General features: G+C 47.9%; 1 protein-coding gene across 4 annotated transcripts in view; it reads right to left on the reverse strand.

The window, feature by feature from the left end:
- The window catches only part of LOC139541729 (WW domain-containing transcription regulator protein 1-like), a 66,034-nt gene that overhangs the window by 10,490 nt on the left and 28,739 nt on the right, over positions 1-26,805 (reverse strand). For 2 of the 4 annotated variants that reach the window (XM_071346700.1, XM_071346701.1), the window contains exons 2-3: positions 17,505-17,641; positions 7,976-8,089 (exon numbers count right to left, since the gene is read on the reverse strand). In XM_071346700.1, the coding sequence (XP_071202801.1) occupies positions 7,976-8,089; positions 17,505-17,641 (251 nt within the window). The remainder of the gene's footprint in view (positions 1-7,975; positions 8,090-17,504; positions 17,642-26,805) is intronic. The other 2 variants (XM_071346703.1, XM_071346704.1) reach the window with 1 other exon arrangement.

Here is a 26,805-nt window from a genome sequence, read left to right on the forward strand (position 1 = left end):
TTAATGACCTCAGAGAGTCAGGACACCCGTTTAACGTCCCATCCGAAAGACGGCACCCTACACAGGGCAGTGTCCCCAATCACTGCCCTGGGGCATTGGGATATTTTTTAGACCAGAGGAAAGAGTGCCTCCTACTGGCCCTCCAACACCACTTCCAGCAGCATCTGGTCTCCCATCCAGGGACTGACCAGGACCGACCCTGCTTAGCTTCAGAAGCAAACCAACAGTGGTATGCAGGGTGGTATGCTGCTGGTTGGAGAGCACAGAGCCTAGTCAAACGTCTTCTTATAACTGGCCGCTATTTAAAAAGAGGATTCCAGTTCTCATGCTGCTATATTTTATTGCTAAAACATATTTTTTTACACAACCGGTGTAGCCTAGATAGCATATTAAAAAACCATAACCGCAGGAAACGCTTCCTCCATTTATAATTAGAGGCCATGGGTGTTGAATTTTGTGGGCCATTCTGAATTCAAAAATGATTCCACACATATTAGTAGGCTAAATAAAGACCAGATTTAATTGAGAATAGTCTGACGGGGGAGATTATCAAGTGCTTGTCAAATTGTGAATGACAGACTGATGAAGTGTGTACAGCCTGTGTAAGAAACATGAGCAGAACTCATGCCTTTCATGTGACTTTTTTCAAATAATCATTAGAGTCCCATCATGCAGCCTTACAATGTAATATAAATCTAAACATACAGCCCAGCGTTTGTACGTTTCTACGTTTGTAGAACAACTAAAATTGCATAAATAACTAACTGTGGAGCTAAAAAGGCACATGGTACAGAAAGCAGACAGTCTGGTGATTTCACTGCAGAGACCCTTTCCCCCTCTCAGGACATCGGTTTGCCCTCTCCCTTTCCCTCCATCTCACAGTCCTTTGCCCTCTCCCTTTCCCTCCATCTCACAGTCCTTTGCCCTCTCCCTTTCCCTCCATCTCACAGTCCTTTGCCCTCTCCCTTTCCCTCCATCTCACAGTCCTTTGCCCTCTCCCTTTCCCTCCATCTCACAGTCCTTTGCCCTCTCTCTTTCCCTCCATCTCACGGTCCTTTGCCCTCTCCCTTTCCCTCCATCTCACGGTCCTTTGCCCTCTCCCTTTATCTCACAGTCCTTTGCCCTCTCTCTTTCCCTCCATCTCACAGTCTTTTGCCCTCTCCCTTTCCCTCCATCTCACGGTCCTTTGCCCTCTCCCTTTCCCTCCATCTCACAGTCCTTTGCCCTCTCCCTTTCCCTCCATCTCACAGTCCTTTGCCCTCTCCCTTTCCCTAACATTTCACGGTCCTTTGCCCTCTCCCTCCATCTCACAGTCCTTTGCCTCCTCTCTTCTCCCTCCCCCTCTTTGCTTGGCAGTTCAGTGTGTCTCTCTCCCCATCTGTCAGCTGGACTTGAAGTCTGGATGAAGAGCAAAGGAACCTACATAGATTACCTACCCTCAACGTGGGGGGGGGGGGGGGGGGGGTGGACATAATACAGGGAGAAAAACTATTTTAGGCATAGCTGTCATGCAATTTATGATTTCACCTTTTCTATAAAGCAACACATTTGGGGACCACAAGGTTTTCCACAGAGCCCCTTATTGTTACATAACGTACTTCACAATTTGGGAAAATACCCATCCGTGATCTTCCTATTAAACTCAATGATGTAATTCCCAGAGGCTCAATGCACGGCCATTTTGGATACAAAGCTGTTAGTTGCAACAGTCTCCATGTTTGGTGATGGGAGCAGACAGGAAACGCAGGTTCTTCTGGAGGAAGCTCTGCAGAGTTGTCACTAGCTGGCACAGACACAAAGTAAAAACTAAATCTGATTTTAAACCTAACTTTAACCACACTGCTAACCATAATGCCTAACCCTAACCTTAAATGAAGACCAAAGTGCAAATGTTTGTTTTCATAAATTTTTACAAAAGTGTAAATCGGTCAGGTCTACCTGCAGGACAAGACTCATCCCAATAAACGTCGACCCGTACAGGAAACCACCATAGGGGCGGCAGGTAGCCTAGTGGTTAGAGCAGGTAACCTAGTGGTTAGAGCGTTGGGCAGGTAGCCTAGTGGTTAGAGCAGGTAACCTAGTGGTTAGAGCGTTGGGCAGGTAGCCTAGTGGTTAGAGCAGGTAGCCTAGTGGTTAGAGCAGGTAGCCTAGTGGTTAGAGCAGGTAGCCTAGTGGTTAGAGCAGGTAGCCTAGTGGTTAGAGCGTTGAGCAGGTAGCCTAGTGGTTAGAGCGTTGGGCAGGTAGCCTAGTGGTTAGAGCAGGTAGCCTAGTGGTTAGAGCAGGTAGCCTAGTGGTTAGAGCAGGTAGCCTAGTGGTTAGAGCAGGTAGCCTAGTGGTTAGAGCGTTGGGCAGGTAGCCTAGTGGTTAGAGCAGGTAGCCTAGTGGTTAGAGCAGGTAGCTAGTGGTTAGAGCAGGTAGCTAGTGGTTAGAGCGTTGGGCAGGTAGCCAGTGGTTAGAGCAGGTAGCCTAGTGGTTAGAGCGTTGGGCAGGTAGCCTAGTGGTTAGAGCGTTGAGTAGGTAGCCTAGTGGTTAGAGCGTTGAGTAGGTAGCCTAGTGGTTAGAGCAGGTAGCCTAGTGGTTAGAGCGTTGGGCAGATAGCCTAGTGGTTAGAGCAGGTAGCCTGGTGGTTAGAGCAGGTAGCCTAGTGGTTAGAGCGTTGGGCAGGTAGCCTAGTGGTTAGAACGTTGGGCAGGTAGCCTAGTGGTTAGAACGTTGGGCAGGTAGCCTAGTGATTAGAACGTTGGGCAGGTAGCCTAGTGATTAGAACGTTGGGCAGGTGGCCTAGTGGTTAGAGCAGGTAGCCTAGTGGTTAGAGCAGGTAGCCTAGTGGTTAGAGCGTTGGGCAGGTAGCCTAGTGGTTAGAGCAGGTAGCCTAGTGGTTAGAGCAGGTAGCCTAGTGGTTAGAGCAGGTAGCCAGGTAGCCTAGTGGTTAGAGCGTTGGGCAGGTAGCCTAGTGGTTAGAGCAGGTAGCCTAGTGGTTAGAGCAGGTAGCTAGTGGTTAGAGCAGGTAGCTAGTGGTTAGAGCGTTGGGCAGGTAGCCAGTGGTTAGAGCAGGTAGCCTAGTGGTTAGAGCGTTGGGCAGGTAGCCTAGTGGTTAGAGCGTTGAGTAGGTAGCCTAGTGGTTAGAGCGTTGAGTAGGTAGCCTAGTGGTTAGAGCAGGTAGCCTAGTGGTTAGAGCGTTGGGCAGATAGCCTAGTGGTTAGAGCAGGTAGCCTGGTGGTTAGAGCAGGTAGCCTAGTGGTTAGAGCGTTGGGCAGGTAGCCTAGTGGTTAGAATGTTGGGCAGGTGGCCTAGTGGTTAGAAGTTGGGCAGGTAGCCTAGTGGTTAGAACGTTGGGCAGGTGGCCTAGTGGTTAGAACGTTGGGCAGGTGGCCTAGTGGTTAGAGCAGGTAGCCTAGTAGTTAGAGCAGGTAGCCTAGTAGTTAGAGCAGGTAGCCTAGTAGTTAGAGCAGGTAGCCTAGTGGTTAGAGCGTTGGGCAGGTAGCCTAGTGGTTAGAACGTTGGGCAGGTGGCCTAGTGGTTAGAGCAGGTAGCCTAGTGGTTAGAGAAGGTAGCCTAGTGGTTAGAGCAGGTAGCCTAGTGGTTAGAGCAGGTAGCCTAGTGGTTAGAGCGTTGGTCAGGTAGCCTAGTGGTTAGAACGTTGGGCAGGTGGCCTAGTGGTTAGAGCAGGTAGCCTAGTGGTTAGAGCAGGTAGCCTAGTGGTTAGAGCAGGTAGCCTAGTGGTTAGAGCGTTGGGCAGGTAGCCTAGTGGTTAGAGCAGGTAGCCTAGTGGTTAGAGCAGGTAGCCTAGTGGTTAGAGCGTTGGGCAGGTAGCCTAGTGGTTAGAACGTTGGGCAGGTGGCCTAGTGGTTAGAACAGGTAGCCTAGTAGTTAGAGCAGGTAGCCTAGTAGTTAGAGCAGGTAGCCTAGTAGTTAGAGCAGGTAGCCTAGTGGTTAGAGCGTTGGGCAGGTAGCCTAGTGGTTAGAACGTTGGGCAGGTGGCCTAGTGGTTAGAGCAGGTAGCCTAGTGGTTAGAGCAGGTAGCCTAGTGGTTAGAGCAGGTAGCCTAGTGGTTAGAGCGTTGGTCAGGTAGCCTAGTGGTTAGAACGTTGGGCAGGTAGCCTAGTGGTTAGAACGTTGGGCAGGTAGCCTAGTGATTAGAACGTTGGGCAGGTAGCCTAGTGATTAGAACGTTGGGCAGGTGGCCTAGTGGTTAGAGCAGGTAGCCTAGTGGTTAGAGCAGGTAGCCTAGTGGTTAGAGCGTTGGGCAGGTAGCCTAGTGGTTAGAACGTTGGGCCAGTAACAGAAAGGTTACTGGATCGAATCCCTGAGCTGACAAGGTCGTTCTGCCCCTTGAACAAGGCAGTTAACCCACTGTTCCTAGGCCGTCATTGTAAATAAGAATTGTTCTTAACTGACTTGCCTCGTTAAATAAAGGTTTTAAAAAAAGATAAGATATTCAAACACATCCAATAGAAAAATGGAATTATTCCTTGTTTTTATAAAAACAATTAGCCAGAGTAGAGGCATTAGGTTTGGATAGGGGCCAAACAGACAGATGGTATGCATGTAACTGCACACAGAAACACACAGAGCAGAATCTTTCGGGTCGGGTCTGGGACACGGCAGGACAAACCCTATCAGAGAGTGCAGATTGGGGCTGCAGAAAACAGACTGCCGTCTGGCCAGATGTGCAGAGCTCCACACGGCCTCAGCCACAAGTAAAATAACACTCCTATACAACCTTCTGTTCCCCCACCCCCTTCTCTTCTGCTCTCCCTCCCACACTCTTATCCTCCACCTCCAAACTCTCCTCGACTTACTCTCCCCACCCTCCTCTTCAAGGCTAGCACCGGGTGTTAAACCGACCGACTACCATGATGGAAAACACATGACGAGATAGATTAGAGCAACAAGACGACGAGCCAGCAACCCCTCACAGCTCCCAGTCACGATATCAGCAGAGAGAGAGAAGTTGGGGTAAGGGAAAGAGCAGAGAGCGAGAGAGAGCGAGAGAGGGCGAGAGAGGGCAAGAGAGAGAGAGCAAGAGAGAGAGAGCAAGAGAGAGAGAGCAAGAGAGAGAGAGCAAGAGAGAGATCAAGAGAGAGAGAGCAAGAGAGAGAGCGAGAGAGAGAGAAGTTGAGCAGGAAAGGGAGAAGGGGGGAGACAGTAAGTACTAAGTCTTAGTGGGGATGCTCTGCCAACAAAGACCTTCTTGTTTCGTTTACTTCCCAGAAACAGCTGTCCAACAGGGTCAGAGGAAGAAAAAAAAAGAACTGGAAAAACTGAGAAACACTTCCAGTCTCAAAAATCTGCAACGCACTAAAACCTACAACATCCCCTGTTCGAAACAAAAGCTCCCCAACACACACAGAGAGAGGTCCCCCACACACACAGAGAGAGCTCCCCAACACACACACAGAGAGAGAGCTCCCCAACACACACACAGAGAGAGAGCTCCCCCACACACACACAGAGAGAGAGAGGTCCCCCCCACACACACACAGAGAGAGGTCCCCCCCACACACACACACACAGAGAGAGAGGTCCCCCCCACACACACACACAGAGAGAGAGGTCCCCCCCCACACACAGAGAGAGGTCCCCCCCACACACACAGAGAGAGAGAGGTCCCCCCCACACACACAGAGAGAGAGGTCCCCCACACACACACACAGAGAGAGAGGTCCCCCCCCACACACACACACACAGAGAGAGAGAGGTCCCCCACACACACACACACACAGAGAGAGAGAGGTCCCCCACACACACACACACACAGAGAGAGAGGTCCCCCCCCCACACACACACACACAGAGAGAGGTCCCCCCCACACACAGAGAGAGGTCCCCCACACACACAGAGAGAGGTCCCCCCCACACACAGAGAGAGGTCCCCCACACACACAGAGAGAGGTCCCCCACACACACACAGAGAGAGGTCCCCCACACACACACACACACACACAGAGAGAGGTCCCCCACACACACAGAGAGAGGTCCCCCACACACACAGAGAGAGGTCCCCCACACACACAGAGAGAGGTCCCCCACACACACAGAGAGAGGTCCCCCACACACACACAGAGAGGTCCCCTCCACACACACACACACAGAGAGGTCCCCCACACACACACACACACACACAGAGAGAGAGGTCCCCCACACACACAGAGCTCCCCAACACACACAGAGCTCCCCAACACACAGTCCACCAGTTAATATCTGTCAGTGTGCATTACATTTGATAAGAGAGCTGAGGGAGTTCATGTCAGAGTGACATATTTAAGGGGGACAGAGTTTGTGTATGCATGCATATGTGTGTGGACTGTGGTCGGGGGCCAGGCAGGCAGAAGTGCTCACACTCTTCTCACGCACAGGCAGTCTCAGAGGACAACCTCTTGTGCAACAGGAACCCTGTTTGGGCGGCTGGCTGGGGGAGAGAGGGAGTCACAAGTCTTGCCTAAAACTCTTGTAAAAAAAAAAAGGCATAATAACATGAACTATAAGTTAATGTTTTCCATATTCATCAAAATTAGTTTTTTTTGTCACGGGTAACAGAGTAATGTAGTGTTGATATAGCGGCCCTATAAAATCTGTGATGTAGAGAACGCGGGCAGAATCACAGAATCCAACAATATACAACAACAAAAACGTATTGAAACTTATTAGGAAAATGTATTAATATGAATTAAGAATAAGATAAGACCTAATGCATCAGTATTTGTGTTTTCCTTCATCCGTCTGATGAGGCAACGAAGGAAAACTGAATGAAATTAGGGCGTTTTATAGGGCCCTACGATACGTTCCACTCCTAGTGGTTTAAATCAGTCTCCAGGTTGAAAACAATGAACACGTTTGAATCTGATACCAGTGAAACACCACTTAAAATTCTCCTCCGCAGTTTTGCCTGGCTCGGTCTCCTGCCACATCTCTCTAGGGACCTGACAGGCATCTGCCTGGGTCGGTCTCCTACCACATCTCTCTAGGGACCTGACAGGCATCTGCCTGGGTCGGTCTCCTGCCACATCTCTCTAGGGACCTGACAGGCATCTGCCTGGGTCGGTCTCTTGCCACATCTCTCTAGGGACCTGACAGGCATCTGCCTGGGTCGGTCTCCTGCCACATCTCTCTAGGGACCTGACAGGCATCTGCCTGGGTCGGTCTCCTGCCACATCTCTCTAGGGACCTGACAGGCATCTGCCTGGGTCGGTCTCCTGCCACATCCCTCTAGGGACCTGACAGGCATCTGCCTGGGTCGGTCTCCTGCCACATCCCTCTAGGGACCTGACAGGCATCTGCCTGGGTTGGTCTCTTGCCACATCTCTCTAGGGACCTGACAGGCATCTGCCTGGGTCGGTCTCCTGCCACATCTCTCTAGAGACCTGACAGGCATCTGCCTGGGTCGGTCTCCTGCCACATCTCTCTAGGGACCTGACAGGCATCTGCCTGGGTCGGTCTCCTGCCACATCTCTCTAGGGACCTGACAGGGTTTTGTGGCGAGTTGGAGCTCCACAGATAACCCAGTATCTGGGTGAGGAACGTGATGAGAAGAGAGGCTCCCTGGACACTTCCCTATCATATCATTCTGGCCCCAGTCATCAGACCCCTGGCCTGGCTTCTGTTATCAGACCCCTGTTATTAGTCCTGGGAGACCCCGTTAGTAGTCCAACTGGTGATGCTGCCGAGACTGACCAGAGTTCATAGTCCACCCTCCTGGCTCTCGAGTCAAGGGGTATGAATACTTTTAGGAGGCACTGTAGCTTCTCACAGGCAAAGCTCTGCCCCTAGGGGGCACAGAGTTAAGGGTAGAGTTAAGGGGTCAAGGGTCAGGTATGATGGATCAAGGTGCACAGTTTGATTAGTTCAGTGCTAGTGTGTGATCAGGGGACTTTAAGGGTGAATGGGGTTGATCGGTTGGTTGGGTTGGAGGGTTGATCAGGTAGTGATTTGGAGGGTGGGACGGGGGACGGGGTTGCGGTCCAGAGGATACTTACTGAGGCGAGCATCCACACGCGGGTCGAGCCAGGACATTCGTTGTGTTTTGTGGTCAATGAAGTAGATTTCTCCCTGAGGATTTTCAGCCTGCTCCCAGTCATCAGACAGCTCCCCTGTTCACAAGCAGCACCAACACCACGTCAGCCAGAGTTACTTCATCTTTACCCAGAGAAATCACATTCAAATGACCAGTAGTGTCATCCCTAATTCTATGGCTATAACCTTTACCATGGCTGACTGATGCCGTTCCCTGCGACCACATTTCACAGTAATGTCAATTTGAATGGACAATACAAGTTTTTGGGGGATTTAAAATCTTTGGGATTTGGAACAGAAACAGGTCTGACTGACCTTCAACAGTTGTTCCTCAGTTACGGACCTATTTATTTACCTTTTTGTTCCATCAGGTGACTGGATAAGGAATACAAAACCCAAAGAGTGGCAGTGGAGTAGAGAGCTTCTCCACTGTCCAGTCTTGATGAGTCAACGTGAGTAACAGTGGAGATAAGCAGGAATCATGACTGGAGCTAAACCTGCCGAGTCAACACCGAGTGGGATCAGAGGTCACTCACTGGGTTGCCATGGGAGATGGAACACAGTGCAAAGGGGACGGGAAATTCCACTGAATCTATTGTAGAATTACAGGGACAGTGGTCATCGTCAGCCTTGGTAATGGAGAGAGACAGGTTGCTACAGTCTTGATTACTAGTGTGTCTTGGGAGTTGGGCTGTGAACAGACACTTTTCCATTCTCTGTAAGTTAATTGACAATGAAGTACATGTCTAAAAAAACATTTAAAAAAACAGGCGTTTTAGTGCAGGTCTGAAACGAAACCTTGCACAACATCACCTCTCTAGGGCCAGGATTGATGATAACTCTACAAACAAGAATCGCAACACTCCTCAAGGAGTAGACAGCGTGATCTAATCAGTAATCATATGCCTAGGAACCAGAATTATACTGTTTGCACTGAGGTGGTGTGCCCTAGCAGGAAGTCCACTGTTAACACTGAGGTGGTGTGCCCTAGCAGGAAGTCCACTGTTAACACTGAGGTGGTGTGCCCTAGCAGGAAGTCCACTGTTAACACTGAGGCGGTGTGCCCTAGCAGGAAGTCCACTGTGTGCAGCTCACCAAGCACTAATAAAAATAACCAGAGCATGTCTACCTCTGCTAAACTTCCCAGTAAAGCAAGAAAAACATTCAAGCATCCCATAACAGTGTTAAAAATAGCTGACGTTAACAAGAATCATGAAATCAATAATTTTCTAGTAACAGATTGACATTCACATTCTGACCATCTCTGAAACTCACTTAGATAATACCCATGTTTTGTAGTGATTCGTATTTATTTAACTAGGCAAGTCAGTTAAGAACAGATTCTTATTTTATGATGACGGCCTACCCCGGCCAAACCCTCCCCTAAACCAGACGACGCTGGGCCAATTGTGCGCCACCCTATGGAACTCCCGATCACAGACGGTTTTGATACAGCCTGGGAACGAATCAGGAACGAGCCACTCGGGAGCCCTTAAAGCCCTTATGTTGTTGATGTAAAGAATATTTGTTGGTCCGTGATGTGTAATGACGCAAATAGGTCTGGCTGTACAACCGATTGGGCAAACGTATTGCAAAATTGAGAAGTCATGTGACTAAACCGAATAAAAAGAAACTACACTATGAAACAAAAACAAAATTTACATAAAGAACGATAGTAAAAAGCATTGGAGCACCTTAAATTACATTTTGGGCAAAAAAAGATAACTCCGCTCCATCATTCCTTGAATCAGATGGCTCATTCATCACAAAACCCACTGATACTGCCAAATACTTTAATAATGTTTTCATTGGCAAGACGAGCAAACTTTTGCATGACATGCCAGCAACAAATGCTGACGCTACACATCCAAGTATATCTGACCAAATTATGAAAGACAAGCATTATATATTTTTTTTTCTCGTAAAGTAAGTGTGGAAGAGGTGGGGGAAAATATTGTTGTTTATCAACAATAACAAGCCACCGGGATCTGACAACCTGGATGGAAAATGACTGAGGACAATAGCGGACGATATTGCCACATCTTCAATTTAAGCCTTGTAGAAAGTGTGTGCCATCAGGCCTGGAGTGAAGCAAAAGTTGTTCCCCTACCTGAGAAAAGTAAAGCCACCTTTACTGGCTCAAATAGCCGACAAAATACAATGCTATTTTTACAGTAAACAAATTGATAGACTTTCACCACCCTTATAGGGAAGGATATTCAACAAGCACAACACTTACACAAATGACTGCGGATTGGCTGAGAGAAATGTATGATAAAAAGATTGTGGGGACTGTTTTGTTAGACTTCAGTGCGGCTTTTGACGTTATCGATCATAGTCTGTTGCTGGAAAAACTTGTGTTATGGCTTTACACCCCCTGCTATAATGTGGATAAAGAGTGACCTGTCTAACAGAACACAGATGGGTGTTCTTTAATGGAAGCCTCTCCAACAAAATCCAGGTAGAATCAGGAATTCCACAAGGCAGCTGTTTAGGACCCTTACTTTTTTCAATCTTTACTAACATGCCACTGGCTTTGAATAAAGCCAGTGTGTCTATGTATGCGGATGACTCAACACTATACACGTCAGCTACTACAGCGACTGAAATGACAGTAACACTTAAAGAGCTGTAGTTAGTTTCAGAATGGGTGGCAAGGAATATGTTTCTCCTAAATATTTCCAAAACTAAAAGGATTGTATTTGGGATAAATCGTTCACTAAACCCTAAACCTCAACTAAATCATGTAATGAATAATGTGGAAATTGAGCAAGTTCAGGAGACTAAACTGCTTGGAGTAACCCTGGATTGTAAACTGTCATGGTCAAAACATATTGATACAACAGTAGCTAAGATGGGTAGAAGTCTGTCTATAATAAAGCGATACTCTGCCTTCTTAACAACACTATCAACAAGGCAGGTCCTACAGGCCCTAGTTGTCACACCTGGACTACTGTTCAGTCGTGTGGTTGGGTGCTACAAAAAATTGCAATTGGCTCAGAACAGGGCAGCACGGCTGGCCCTTGGATGTACACAGACGGATAATATTAATAATATGCATGTCAATCTCTCTTGGCTCAAAGTGGAGGAGAGATTGACTTCATCACTACTTGTATTTGTGAGACGTGCAAACCCCACAAGACATGTCACAAGAGGTTTCTTCACAGTCCCCAAGTCCAGAACAGACTATGGGGAGGTGCAAAGTACTACATACTATACATAAAGTAACTCATAAAGTAAAACAAAAATAAACCTTATAGAACAGCGGGGACTGTGAAGCAACACAAACATAGGTACATGGATACAAACACACAACATACGCATTACACACACGTTATAGATATGTGGTAGTAGAGTACGAGCCTGAAGGCACTCATTTAATATTTTGTGAAATCTGTTATGAATGTATTGTAAATGTTTTTCAAATGTATAACCTTAATTTAGCTGGACCCAAGGAAGAGTAGCTGCTGACTTGGCAGGAACTAATGGGGACCCATAATAAACCCCAGGAAGAGTAGCTGCTGCCTTGGCAGGAACTAAATGGGGATCCATAATAAACCCCAGGAAGAGTAGCTGCTGCCTTGGCAGGAACTAAAATGGGGATCCATAATAAACCCCAGGAAGAGTAGCTGCTGCCTTGGCAGGAACTAATGGGGATCCATAATAAACCCCAGGAAGAGTAGCTGCTGCCTTGGCAGGAACTAAATGGGGACCCATAATAAACCCCAGGAAGAGTAGCTGCTGCCTTGGCAGGAACTAATGGGGATCCATAATAAATACAACAAACTCATTTGGTGGCACACTAACCAAAAAAGGTTGGGAACCAGTGATCTACAGTATGGGATCAAGACCTCTAACTGGAAACCATAGACCTGTCTGTTCAAACCCTACCGCAGAGCAGAGCTAACATGTCCATCTGAGGGAGCGGAGAGATGGGGAGAGGAGACGAGGGGAGGGGAAAAGAGAAGAGAAGGGGAGAGGAGACGAGGGGAGGGGAAAAGAGAAGAGAAGGGGAGAGGAGACGAGGGGAGGGGAAAAGAGAAGAGAAGGGGAGAGGAGACGAGGGGAGGGGAAAAGAGAAGAGAAGGGGAGGGGAGAGAAGAGGAGAACAAAGCAGTGGAAAATATCCATCAGGACAAGAAAGGCAGAGAGAATTCCTCTTCAACAAAGACTGGGGCGTCTGCCAGCATTGTCAACGCCGGAGAGAGGAGGGGAAAGGGGTGTACAACACACAGAGAACTGTACAGAGAGGGGGAGGGAGGCAAACCATGGAGAGAGAGAGAACATTTTTGTAATGTTACCCGTAATGTTACTCTGATGTTTGTGTCCAGTTTTCCGTTAGTTATGGGAACCTTCTATATATGTTAGCAAAAACCTCCTGACAACCTATTTAGCGTGTTTTGGGATTTGAGTTAAGAGAACATACCCTTTAATGTCAAACAGAATTGAAAAATTCATTTAATTTCATTCAATTAAAATTAACATATTTCATAATAATAAAAAAATACATATATAATATATATATTATATTATATATATATATATAATAAAAAAAATAGTATATATGCATATATTTTTACATTTTATTTATATATATATATATATATATATATATATATAAATAAAATGTAAAAATATATGTATATATACTAATCAAAAAAATAAAATAAAATAAAATAAAATCGGTAAGTTTTGTCCCCAACCCCCAAAAAATTGGATCCGGTATTGGACCCAAAAAGCCCATATTGGTCGGGTTCTAGTTTCATGGGACGTTGCAAGAATATTAATGTATCCAGTTTTCTGAGGTTCTGGACAATATTCCATCAACGCCACACCAAACACACGGACTTGCCTTGTTAAATAAAGGTTAAATAAAAAATGTAAAAATGACACCGAACGTGGTTGCCATGTTCTCAGAGTATAATATATGAATGTTCTAGACACGTTTCATGGGAAAGCTGCAAGAAGTTTTAAGTTTCTGTGTAAGATTAGTGTGCCGTGATGGAATATTTTCCTAACCCTCAGAAAACTGGACATATTCTTGCAACGTTCCAATGAAAACGGTTCTAGAACATTTCATATTGAATATTCTGAGAACATGGTCACCAGGTTCTGGGTAAGGTCTGTTTCACATTAAGGGTCTCTTGGAGACCTCCCTGGAACATCCCTATGCAAACGATAGGTAAGGATCTAATGAGACTCTTAAAATAGATAACGAAGCCATTTATCTACTTCCCCAGAGTCACACGAACTCATGGATACCATGTGTATGTCTTGGTGTCCAGTATGAAGGAAGTTATTTTTTGTTTAAATGCACCTTTATTTAACCAGGTAGGCCAGTTGAGAACAAGTTCTCATGTACAACTGTGACGTGGCCAAGATAAAGCAAAGCATTGCGACACAAACAACAAAGTTACACAAAACATACAGTCAATAACACAATAGAAAAGTCTATATACAGTGAGTGCAAATGAGGTAAGATAAGAGAGGTAAGGCAATAAATAGGCCATAGTGGCGAAATAATTCCAATTTAGCAAGGGGGTAGTTTCGCGAGCCAATGCTAACTAGCGTTAGCACAATGACTGGAAGTCTACAGGAACAGCTACAGCGTTTGTTGTTAGGTGGGGAAAGAGAGCGAGAGAATGACATTTAGAGTTGGACATGGAAAGAACAGCACTGGCACCTGTGAATCAGTCACCAACATCCATATCAAATATCGATTTTATCATGTGAAAACTTTCCATGGAAGATTGACAGAAACATGTGTGAGTGTGAGTGTGAGTGTGTGATCACTTCAATAGAGTAGGGGTAGGGCGTAGTAGGTAAGTCACTTTTGCATGAGCCTTGGTTTGTCCAAGTCAGAAAGGCTCCTGCTCCTATGAGCAGATCTCCTGTTTCTGTACCAGTACACTCCCTGGACAGGACACTAGTCTATCTTCTGTTTCTGATGTACCAGTACACCCCCTGGACAGGACACTAGTCTATCTCCTGTTTCTGATGTACCAGTACACCCCCTGGACAGGACACTAGTCTATCTCCTGTTTCTGATGTACCAGTACACCCCCTGGACAGGACACTAGTCTATCTCCTGTTTCTGTACCAGTACATCCCCTGGACAGGACACTAGTCTATCTCCTGTTTCTGTACCAGTACACCCCCTGGACAGGACACTAGTCTATCTCCTGTTTCTGTAGCGTGATGTACCAGTACACCCCCTGGACAGGACACTAGTTTATCTCTTGTTTCTGTAGCGTGATGCACCTTGCTGTACCAGTACACCCCCTGGACAGAACACTAGTCTATCTCCTGTTTCTGTAGTGTGACGCACCTTGCTGTACCAGTACACCCCCTGGACAGGACACTAGTCTATCTCCTGTTTCTGTAGCGTGATGTACCAGTACACCCCCTGGACAGGACACTAGTCTATCTCCTGTTTCTGTACCAGTACATCCCCTGGACAGGACACTAGTCTATCTCCTGTTTCTGTACCAGTACACCCCCTGGACAGGACACTAGTCTATCTCCTGTTTCTGTAGCGTGATGTACCAGTACACCCCCTGGACAGGACACTAGTTTATCTCTTGTTTCTGTAGCGTGATGCACCTTGCTGTACCAGTACACCCCCTGGACAGGACACTAGTCTATCTCCTGTTTCTGTAGTGTGACGCACCTTGCTGTACCAGTACACCCCCTGGACAGGACACTAGTCTATCTCCTGTTTCTGTAGCGTGATGTACCAGTACACCCCCTGGACAGGACACTAGTCTATCTCCTGTTTCTGTAGCGTGATGCACCTTGCTGTACCAGTACACCCCCTGGACAGGACACTAGTCTATCTCCTGTTTCTGTAGCGTGACGCACCTTGCTATACCAGTACACCCCCTGGACAGGACACTAGTCTATCTCCTGTTTCTGTAGCGTGATGCACCAGTACACCCCCTGGACAGGACACTAGTCTATCTCCTGTTTCTGTAGCGTGATGTACCAGTACACCCCCTGGACAGGACACTAGTCTATCTCCTGTTTCTGTAACGTGATGTACCAGTACACCCCCTGGACAGGACACTAGTCTATCTCCTGTTTCTGTAGTGTGCTGTACCAGTACACCCCCTGGACAGGACGTCTACCGCAGGGTCTTACCCCCCCAATCTCTCTCATTAATGCAGAGCGCCAAGCAGAGATGCATCAGGTCCCATTTTCACAGTCTTTAGTACGACTCAGCCCGGGGGATCAAACTTCTAACTTTCCAATCTCAGGGTGGACACTAACCATAAGGCCACGGAGTAGACAGGAGAAAAACATCCCAGTGGCGTTTGAACAAGTCGAGTGGGGCGGTGTACAGACAATTATTCAGGATGAGAGACTCCATTCATACACGCACACTGACACGCATACACCCAGCCACACACACACCCCTCTCTGTGCCACCCCAACACCCCCCTCTTTGTCCCAGCCCGCCACCCTCTCTGTCCCAGCCAGCCACCCCCCCTGTCTGTCCCAGCCAGCCTCCCCCTTCTCTGTCCCAGCCAGCCACCTCCCCTCTCTGTCCCAGCCACCCTCCCCCTTCTCTGTCCCAGCTAGCCACCCTCCCCTCTGTGTCCCAGCCAGCCAGCCACCCCCCCCCCCCCCCCTCTCTGTCCCAGCCAGCCACCCCCCCCCCCCTCTCTCTGTCCCAGCCAGCCACCCCCCCCCCCTCTCTGTCCCAGCCAGCCACCCCCCCCCCCTCTCTGTCCCGGCCAGCCACCCCCCCCCCCCCCTCTCTCTGTCCCAGCCAGCCACCCCCCCCTCTCTGTCCCACTGTCCTAAATTCCCAAGTCTTTCACTTGTTTGCCTCGCTTTATGTTCTCCCCCTCCCCTCGCTTTGTTTACCACTCCCCTGCCCTGCCTACTCCCCTGCCCACTCCCCTGCCCACTCCCCTGCCTACTCCCCTGCCCACTCCCCTGCCCACTCCCCTGCCCACTCCCCTGCCCACTCCACTGCCCACTCCACTGCCCACTCCACTGCCCACTCCACTGCCCACTCCACTGCCCTGCCCACTGCCCACTCCACCCATCACTCTCCAGCTGTAGACACACCTAAAATGGCCAAACAAGACACACACACACACAGTCGTGGGGCGGCAAGTAGCCTGGCGGGTAGGAGCATTGGGCCAGTAACCGGAAGGATTGCTGGATCAAATCCCTAAGCTGACAAGGTAAAAATCTGTCATTCTGCCTCTGAGCAAGGCAGTTAACCTACTGCATTCAGTTGTACAACAGACAGAGATAGTCAAACCTCTCAACACAATCACTATACCAACTCAAGAGTTGTTCTTCCTGGCATGTTGTCTGTAGAACAAATAACAAAACACGAGGCCTTCCTGGAGTTGAGTTTGAGACCCCTGCTTTAGAGAGCGGTGCCCATTGGCCTGACCCTTTAGAGAGCGGTGCCCATTGGCCTGACCCTTTAGAGAGCGGTGCCCATTGGCCTGACCCTTTAGAGAGCGGTGCCCATTGGCCTGACCCTTTAGAGAGCGGTGCCCATTGGCCTGACCCTTTAGAGAGCGGTGCCCATTGGCCTGACCCTTTAGAGAGCGGTACCCATTGGCCTGACCCTTTAGAGAGCGGTGCCCATTGGCCTGACCCTTTAGAGAGCGGTGCCCATTGGCCTGACCCTTTAGAGAGCGGTGCCCATTGGCCTGACCCTTTAGAGAGCGGTGCCCATTGGCCTGTTTCCAGCAGTGGAGTGGCAGAGGGTTGATGTTCTGCAGGCTGAGTCAAGGTGGCTGTCAGATTGCTTAGCTGGGTCTATTATAGGTGCTAGCTAGGCTAACACGGATGAGAATACCCAGTCAATGCTACGCTATCGCTAATGTGAATTAGATTAACCTGTCAATGTGAATCTGTGTTATGAAGGAGCAGTCAGGCTCTGTCAGACTAAGTGGAGCATAAAAGGGTGAGGAGAGCTTCCTTATCTCTCCACCTTCAACACAACAACATGCATCTCTCTGGCAACAGGCTTCTGGTTGGTTCACACACACTCAACCAGGCTTTGGCGTTATCATGGTAGCTGGTAAGGACTGTGTGTGTGTTATTGTGGTAGTCCCCAGGCTGAAAGATATCATTGGTGTGAGTGATAATAGTCAAGGACTGTGGCGATGTGTAAACACTGACGTGTCAGGAGTGGTTAGGACAGGATACTCACAGTTGTTAGGTAGTTATGTGTGAGAGAACGAGAGGAAGAGAGAGAGAGAGAGAGAGAGACACAGAGAGAGAGAGACACAGAGAGAGAGAGACACAGAGAGAGAGAGACACAGAGAGAGAGAGAGGGAGAGACACAGAGAGAGAGAGAGAGGGAGAGACACAGAGAGAGAGAGAGAGGGAGAGACACAGAGAGAGAGAGAGAGGGAGAGACACAGAGAGAGAGAGAGGGAGAGACACAGAGAGAGAGAGAGGGAGAGACACAGAAAAAAAGAGACACAGAGAAAGAGACAGAGAACTTGCGTGACTCACCAAGGTTGGGCTGGGACAGGGCCATGTTGCGTTGCTGTGGGCTGGCAGAGGGTGGGGGGGCGTGGAGACTCATCTGGTTCATGGCTGTCGTCATGGTCTTCCGAGGGTCGTGCCAAGTGGTGATCTTCTCCACGTGACTATGGAGAGAGAGAGAGATCACATCAGGGGAAAAACAAAACCAAGTTACTACAGATCAGAGAGCGCTCTCTCCCATTGATATTTTAACTCCAGTATTGATTTTTCTAGATAGTTCTAGCTATCAACATTTATTTCCATGACGGATCAAAACTAATTTCCTCGTTGCTCTCGTCTCTCTGCAGCAGACATTACGGATGAGCAATATGTTTGGAACATCAAAATGGCAATAAAATATAAGTATTGAATCACAATACATATAGAAAATTCTGAGAATCACAAATACGTAGCGTATCGGCGCCTAAGCATCACGATAACATCGTATGGTGAGCTCCCTTGGCAATCCCCAGCCCTAGTTACTACCATCACTCTGATTATTATATTAGACTAAAGGAGAGGCTGCAGCAGGTTCATATGAATGATGTATTTGTGTAATATCTCATCAGCTAAAGTAATAGGAAATAAGTAACTTGAGAAGTTTCAGTTGGAATACCATGCTAATAAGAGAGTACAACTAGAGCCTTTAAAAAAAGGGTACAACTAGAGCCTCTAACAGGGGTACAACTAGAGCCTCTAACAGGGGTACAACTAGAGCCTCTAACAGGGGTACAACTAGAGCCTCTAACAGGGGTACAACTAGAGCCTCTAACAGGGGTACAACTAGAGCCTCTAACAGGGGTACAACTAGAGCCTCTAACAGGGGTACAACTAGAGCCTCTAACAGGGGTACAACTAGAGCCTCTAACAGGGGTACAACTAGAGCCTCTAACAGGGGTACAACTAGAGCCTCTAACAGGGGTACAACTAGAGCCTCTAACAGGGGTACAACTAGAGCCTCTAACAGGGGTACAACTAGAGCCTCTAACAGGGGTACAACTAGAGCCTCTAACAGGGGTACAACTAGAGCCTCTAACAGGGGTACAACTAGAGCCTCTAAAATCAGTTAGAGACTTGCCCCCCCCAAACAGCTCTAGAAGGTTGGCAACATGTTTCTGGTGTAAATGTGTTTTTTGTATCATAGCTACTAGGCTTTTATCTTAATGAATACGTTTACATGCACACTAATAATTCAATATTAAAACTGATCATGGCAGAAGGCCGAGTACGGCATTAGCCATGTAAACACTTTACTCTGCTTATCTTAAAAATCGTCGTAAAAGGTCATAATCGAAGTAAGCAGAGGTCAATTAAAAACAACTGGTTTTCTGAGAAATATTTCGAATTATTAGGACATGTAAACTGCTTTCAAAATGTAATTTAAAAAAATTCGAAATACATTTATTTTAATTTTTTATAATTAAAAATAGAAATCTCCATTCCTATTGTGTATTTACTCTGTACATGTGACAGCACGGGGTAGTGCAAGCTTCCCTCTAAAGCACGAGTGAAGTGAGATCGAGAAAAATAAAAAATAACTGAAAGTACACATCTTATAAATAGTTTTCATAAACTAATACACATCTGAACTCTGATTTGATTGGGGATTTTCTGCATTTATCAAAAGTCCCACCGGTAGCCTGATTCCAGATGTGTCCCATGTAAACCGGATTATTAGGGACATCGTTCTTCTTGCAAAGCATGTCAACGTTTTTAAAACAAACTATTTATATGTGTAACCTGACTATCCACAATAATCTCATTATTGTGTGCATGTAACCGTGCTCAATGTTCAAGACCAACCAGTTCCCTTAAAGGGGTAATACAGTTGTATCTATGTATCCATCAAGGCTGCTGCCAGCTCAGTGCGTGGGATGGGAAACTAGTTTGTTTACAATACAAAGTCCAGGAAGGAGTCTCGGCGGTGTGGAAGGGAGCGGAGGGGTGCGGAGCACACGGCCTACAGTGAGTCAGAGGGTGAGGGTAGGGCACAAAGGGATTCTCTTTCTCTCCCTCTAACACACACACACACAAAGGGATTCCCACACTATGCATGAGGCACACTGGGGGGGGGGGGGGGGGGGGGGCACAACTCCTATCCCACAGCAGGGATACTGCCCTGATACCTCGTCATAGTAGTGTTCGTTACACAGTTTTATACCATGGCATTGTTGAATACTCATTTCTGATTGGCTTGAAGGGCGCCCATCGTTTCCATATAATGCGTGGTATATTTGCACGGTAGAATCCAACGGCTATAGTTAATTCTTACATGTTCTATGTCTGAGCTGCTTTTGAAAGCACAAGTCGAATTGAAAACATTATTGGCATTGTTGAATTCGATTTTCATAATAGCAAGCTAGGACTGATGGTTTGGTTAGCTAAACTTGCAAGTATGTTTGGTTACCAGGGCAACTACTGTAGCTATGTAGTAAACTCACAGACAGAACAATGAGACAGATATTTCACTGGGTGTGTAAATGTGAAGCATCCGGTTGGCACTACCAAATATGGTAGTGAGAGGAAGCCCACTGGCAGGCAGTAGGAGAAGATGGAACGAGATGGATTTTGGCTGACATTCTGCAAATGTTCTCATCGATTAAACATTTGATCTCAATACAGTGTTCTGTTCCCAAAACTAAAATTTGTTATGAACAGAGAGGACTAAGTTATGTAGACTTTACCCTTTGCAACAAAAAAAAAGTTTTTTTATTGTGTTGTTTAGAAGGAGTGCAAAGGTGAATTGAGCTATTGCACAGGCGCACTTCACAGAGTAGGCGTTCCCTAACGGAAATATGCAGATGCATGCTAGAACCTGCCATGATATGGCTGCAAACTTTCTACTTTTAAACTTGGAAAAAACAGAGATGCTTGTTCTAGGTCCCAAGAAACAAAGAGATCTTCTGTTGAATCTGACAATTAATCTTGATGGTTGTAAAGTCGTCTCAAATAAAACTGTGAAGGACCTCGGCGTTACTCTGGACCCGGATCTCTCTTTTGACGAACATATCAAGACTGTTTCAAGGACAGCTTTTTTCCATCTACGTAACATTGCAAAAATCTGAAAATTTCTGTCCAAAAATGATGCAGAACAATTAATCCATGCTTTTGTTACTTCTAGGTTAGACTACTGCAATGCTCTGCTTTCCGGCTACCCGGATAAAGCACTAAATAAACTTCAGTTAGTGCTAAATACGGCTGCTAGAATCCTGACTAGAACCAAAAAATGTGATCATATTACTCCAGTGTGAGCCTCCTTACACTGGCTTCCTGTTAAGGCAAGGGCTGATTTCAAGGTTTTACTGCTAACCTACAAAGCATTACATGGGCTTGCTCCTACCTATCTTTCCAATTTGGTCCTGCCGTACATACCTACACGTACGCTACGGTCACAAGACGCAGGCCTCCTAATTGTCCCTAGAATTTCTAAGCAAACAGCTGGAGGATTTCTCCTACAGAGCTCAATTTTTATGGAATGGTCTGCCTACCCATGTGAGAGACGCAGACTCTGTCTCAACTTTTAAGTCTTTACTGAAGACTCATCTCTTCAGTGGGTCATATGATTGAGTGTAGTCTGGCCCATTGAGTGTAGTCTGGCCCTTGCTGTCTCTGCCTGGCCCGGTTCCCCTCTCTCCACTGGGATTCTCTGCCTCTAACCCTATTACAGGGGCTGAGTCACTGGCTTACTGGTGCTCTTTCATGCCGTCCCTAGGAGGGGTGCGTCACTTGAGTCACTGACGTGATCTTCCTGTCTGGGTTGGGGCCCCCCCTTGGGTTGTGCCGTGGCGGAGATCTTTGTGGGCTATACTCGGCCTTGTCTCAGGATGGTAAGTTGGTGGTTGAAGATATCCCTCTAGTGGTGTGGGGGCTGTGCTTTGGCAAAGTGGGTGGGGTTATATCCTTCCTGTTTGGCCCTGTCCGAGGGTATCATCGGATGGGGCCACAGTGTCTCCTGACCCCTCCTGTCTCAGCCTCCAGTATTTATGCTGCAGTAGTCTCAGCCTCCAGTATTTATGCTGCAGTAGTTTGTGTCTGCGGGCTAGGGTCAGTTTGTTATATCTGGAGTACTTCTCCTGTCTTATTCGGTGTCCTGTGTGAATTTAAGTATGCTCTCTCTAATTCTCTCTTTCTTTCTCTCTCTCGGAGGACCTGAGCCCTAGGACCATGCCTCAGGACTACCTGGCATGATGACTGCTTGCTGTCCCCAGTCCACCTGGCCATGCTGCTGCTCCAGTTTCAACTGTTCTGCCTGCGGCTATGGAACCCTGACCTGTTCACCGGACGTGCATCCTGTCCCAGACCTGCTGTTTTCAACTCTCTAGAGCACAGGTGTCAAACTCATTCCACGGGGGGCCGAGTGTCTGCGGGTTTTCGCTCCTCCCTTGTACTTGATTGATGAATTAACATCACTAATTAGTTAGGAACTCCCCACACCTGGTTGTCTAGGGCTTTATTGAAAGGAAAAACCAAAAACCTGCAGACACTAGGCCCTCCGTGGAATGAGTTTGACACCCCTGCTCTAGAGACAGCAGGAGCGGTAGAGATACTCTTAATGATCGGCTATGAAAAGCCAACTGACATTTACTCCTGAGGTGCTGACTTGCTGCACCCTCGACAACTACTGTGATTATTATTATTTGACCATGCTGGTCATTTATGAACATTTTGGCCATGTTCTGTTATAATCTCCACCCGGCACAGCCAGAAGAGGACTGGCCACCCCTCATAGCCTGGTTCCTCTCTAGGTTTCTTCCTAGGTTTTGGCCTTTCTAGGGAGTTTTTCCTAGCCACCGTGCTTCTACACCTGCACTGCTTGCTGTTTGGGGTTTTAAGCTGGGTTTCTGTACAGCACTTTGAGATATCAGCTGATGTAAGAAGGGTTTTATAAATACATTTGATTTGATATAGCTAGCGCGTGCTTGGCTCTGCCCACCTCCTTGCTTGTTCTGCCCACTATGAAACATTTTTTCCCATTGGAAACGACAAGCTGTGTTCTATCTTGGTATAGTAATAAACATCTTTGGTAAACTGTCTAGCTACTTCAGTAGATGTTGAGGGGCACAGCGAGGGGCACAGCGAGGGGCACAGCGAGGGGCACAGCGAGGGGCACAGCGCGGGGCACAGCGAGGGGCACAGCGAGGGGCACAGCGCGGGGCAAAGCGAGGGGCACAGCGAGGGGCACAGCGAGGGGCACAGCGCGGGGCAAAGCGAGGGGCACAGCGAGGGGCACAGCGCGGGGCAAAGCGCGGGGCACAGCGAGGGGCACAGCGAGGGGCACAGCGAGGGGCACAGCGAGGGGCACAGCGCGGGGCAAAGCGAGGGGCACAGCGAGGGGCACAGCGAGGGGCACAGCGAGGGGCACAGCGAGGGGCACAGCGAGGGGCACAGCGAGTGGCACAGCGAGGGGCACAGCGAGGGGCACAGCGAGGGGCACAGCGAGGGGCACAGCGAGGGGCACAGCGAGGGGCACAGCGAGGGGCACAGCGAGGGGCACAGCGCGGGGCACAGCGAGGGGCACAGCGAGGGGCACAGCGAGTGGCACAGCGAGGGGCACAGCGAGGGGCACAGCGAGGGGCACAGCGCGGGGCACAGCGAGTGGCACAGCGAGGGGCACAGCGAGTGGCACAGCGAGGGGCACAGCGCGGGGCACAGCGAGGGGCACAGCGCGGGGCACAGCGAGTGGCACAGCGAGGGGCACAGCGCGGGGCACAGCGAGTGGCACAGCGAGGGGCACAGCGCGGGGCACAGCGAGGGGCACAGCGAGGGGCACAGCGAGGGGCACAGCGAGGGGCACAGCGAGGGGCACAGCGAGTGGCACAGCGAGGGGCACAGCGCGGGGCACAGCGAGTGGCACAGCGAGGGGCACAGCGAGGGGCACAGCGAGGGGCACAGCGCGGGGCACAGCGAGTGGCACAGCGAGGGGCACAGCGCGGGGCACAGCGAGTGGCACGCGCCTCCAGATTGAGTCAGGGTGTGAGGGCACAAAGGGCTTCTTTCCCACACCATGTTGTGACTCACAGATGCACTCTGGGAAGGTAAAACCCACGTCCTGTTACTCTGTGCTCTAACCCAGGCAGGAAGACTCCACTGTGGGGTTAGTCACCAGACGCCACCGGGCTCAAAAAAAGAAAAGCACAGAGCTGAGATGTAGATTCCAAGACAGTGCTTTACTGCAACAGGACAGACTGGAGATGCAGTGTTGAGTCAGTATGACTGTGGTTACTCAACCACAAAAGTGGTCAAAAGCCTTTGCTAATGAAGAAAACACCCACAGACTTATACTCCCAAAAAGTGAATAATAAACCTCAGCCACTCAAGCTGAATACAGATGAGACAGAGGCTAAACACTGAACATGGTAGTAGTACCAGGCCCTAATCTGGGTCAACTGAAAGGAAGGCTTTAAATTATTGTTGTGGCCTGCAGCTTCAAGTTCCAAGAAACCACTAGTCTCTGAGTGTGTGAGCGTGAGAGAGAGAGCGAGCGTGAGAGAGAGAGAGAGAGCGCGAGAGAGAGAGCGAGAGCGAGAGAGAGAGTCCGTGTGTGCGCGTGAGACGTCAGAAGAAAGGCTGACTAATGTTGTTAAGACGCAAGGCGGCAGAGTGTCGCTCCTCAGATGTAGAAAGGCCTGTGGGAGAGTTGGAGGAAGTAGCGCCCAGACACTGATCGCAGGTCATTTTGTGTTTTCCTTTAATAAGTTGGAGAGGGTAAGCAGATCCTAGAACTGTGCCTGGGGTGGGGGTTGCCTGTGGACGTCAGAGCACAACAGGGCCTCAGGCTGTTGGTGGGGCAGCTGTCCTGCAGCTGTAGGGAGGGGGATGACTGTCCTCGGGCCCTTAGTGAGAATATCTCCTCACCTCTAAAACAGCAGTGGATCAGCTCTCTTTTCCTTTCAAAGCGAGAAAGCAGCTGATCCTGTACTGTTGCCAAGTTGAAACTGAAGACCCTGGGTTAAGGCCATGACCAGGATGGCACAGTGTCAGAATCAGACGGTGTGTTTCCATGGACCGAGGAAAACACATGAGCAGGGGCCTGAGGTGCTGGGTAGGCCTGAGGGGCTTCACGTGGTGGTGTTTGGGAAAGAACAGCACATTGTTTAGAGGAAACGGGAACAATGGCTGAAGCAATGGAACAGGACGGCCTGCAGGCTGAAACAACAGTCCCCCTCAGTGGCTCACTCAGCACACACACCAGGGTTTCCGTTAGCAGGTAACAGCAATTTTTTGGGCCGATATATATATTTTTTTAGAAAAGCCAATAAATAAAATTGTCCGCTGGCCAATCGTCTGTGATAATTAAGCATTTTATTTATTTTTCTTTAAAATATACTGAAATCGTTTGAAACCTGAACATTTTACTACATATGAAGCACGTCTTACCTTGCTTCAAAGTAGCCGAGGCAAAAATCTGACCATATCCATGGAGGCGATTATTTTAGACTTCTATATGCCATCTCTCCATTGAAACCCAGAAGCCTATTTCTCTCATATTCTATTGGTTTTCAAAATCAACTTTTCCCCCCCCATTGTCCAGTAGTCAAAGGCACAATCCTAGTCATATTTGCAACCCATCCTAGCATCTTTGAATCTCCTCTGTTTCTAAACAGACAAACCGTTCACATGAACGATGCACTTTTTAAAAAGTGTTTCCCCACTAATTGCATTATGGACTAAACAGTCGCATGTAGCCTCCCGCCTTGTGCGCATTGCTGTGCTTAAAATGTGAAATAAAATAGTTGATCAACGTTTTAAGCTAAAATGTTCTCATCCGTTGCATCAGACTCATTGCCTTTTAAATGTTTTATGTAGCCTAGGCTTACCAGTTGTATGAATGTGGGATGTACCATCCCAAAACTGTCCCAGAACCTGTTTGGAAAATGCCCACCAATAGAATAGGTAAGCTTTTCTACACTGAGGTATAGTAGACTGACGTAAGCTAGTGATTCTGCTGTTCGTTACTCGTCTTGTTGTCTGAAAGAAAATACATGTGGACAGCTTTTCGAACATCTTTAAAGTGCGCGTCGGAATTTGATAAGGACACCACACTCGTTGTTCTGTTAAGATGAATTACCATCATCTATAAATGTGATTTCTGTCATAATTTTTTTTTTTCTCACCTTTATTTAATTAGGTAGGCTAGTTGAGAACAAGTTCTCATTTACAACTGCGACCTGGCCAAGATAAAGCATAGCAGTGTGAACAGACAACAACACAGAGTTACACATGGAGTACACATTGTGAGCACCGTGGACGGACGCCCTAATAAGGTTATGTACCCAATGCATACGGGTCCGGCACTTTTCTCAAAATGTCCTGTAAATTTATACCCTGCCAGTCAAAAAATGTTTAGCATCACATTTTCCTTTACGGAAACCCTGACACACAGTCTCCATCACAACTCATAAAAGTCACAGGACTTCAGCATAAACAGTCTCTTGGATAAGCTGCTTTATCTCTCTCTCTCTCTACCCCCCCCTCTCCTCTACCCCCCCCTCCCCTCTACATGTTTACATCAGCGCTCAGACGTTCAGAGCCTTGTGTGTACACAGTCCACTGACGGTCTGATCTACAGAGGCACATTACAACACACTACTAAGATGGTGACTATCCTTCCCATTCATTTCCTCTGCATCCGCTGCTAAAGCCCATTTCTAAATCACTCTTTACTACCACCTCCTCATCCCTCTTTAATCCTTCACTTCCTCCCCCCTCCCTCTCCGCGGACGACTTTGTCAACCACTTTGAAAAGACAACATCCTCTCCTTATTCACTCAGCCTATTGAGTCCACTGGTCCCAATCACCCAGAACTACCCTACGCCTTGATCTCTCTCTCTCTCTCTCTCGTGACTAATGATGTCCGGCCGCTCCATCCCATCTAGTGTAACATCATTTTGACCAGTTTTAGTATCACAATACTCAATACCATCATGCTACTCGATAGCAAAACAATACCACGGCCAAACAGAAGGCATATTTAGCCAAAGTCACAGAGAGGTCCTTGATCCAGACGAACTGAGCAACTGTTCTGTTCATTCGTTAGGCATCTTTTGAGTTCAATATCATTACATTTGCACAATTTCATTAGACGATAATCTACCAAAACAACACCAAAATGATACCAGGGCTAAATAAGGCGTATCAGCCAAAGTCACAGAATGGCACTTGATCTTTTGATTTCAATATCATTCATTACATTAGTAATTTTTGTTTTTTAATGTATTCATTAATGAATCAATTATACAATCAAACATTCAATTATACAATGTTTCTAACCGCATAATAGTAATAATT

This window comes from Salvelinus alpinus, chromosome 16 (genome assembly GCF_045679555.1).
Source record: "Salvelinus alpinus chromosome 16, SLU_Salpinus.1, whole genome shotgun sequence".
NCBI classification, from domain to species: Eukaryota; Metazoa; Chordata; class Actinopteri; order Salmoniformes; family Salmonidae; genus Salvelinus; species Salvelinus alpinus.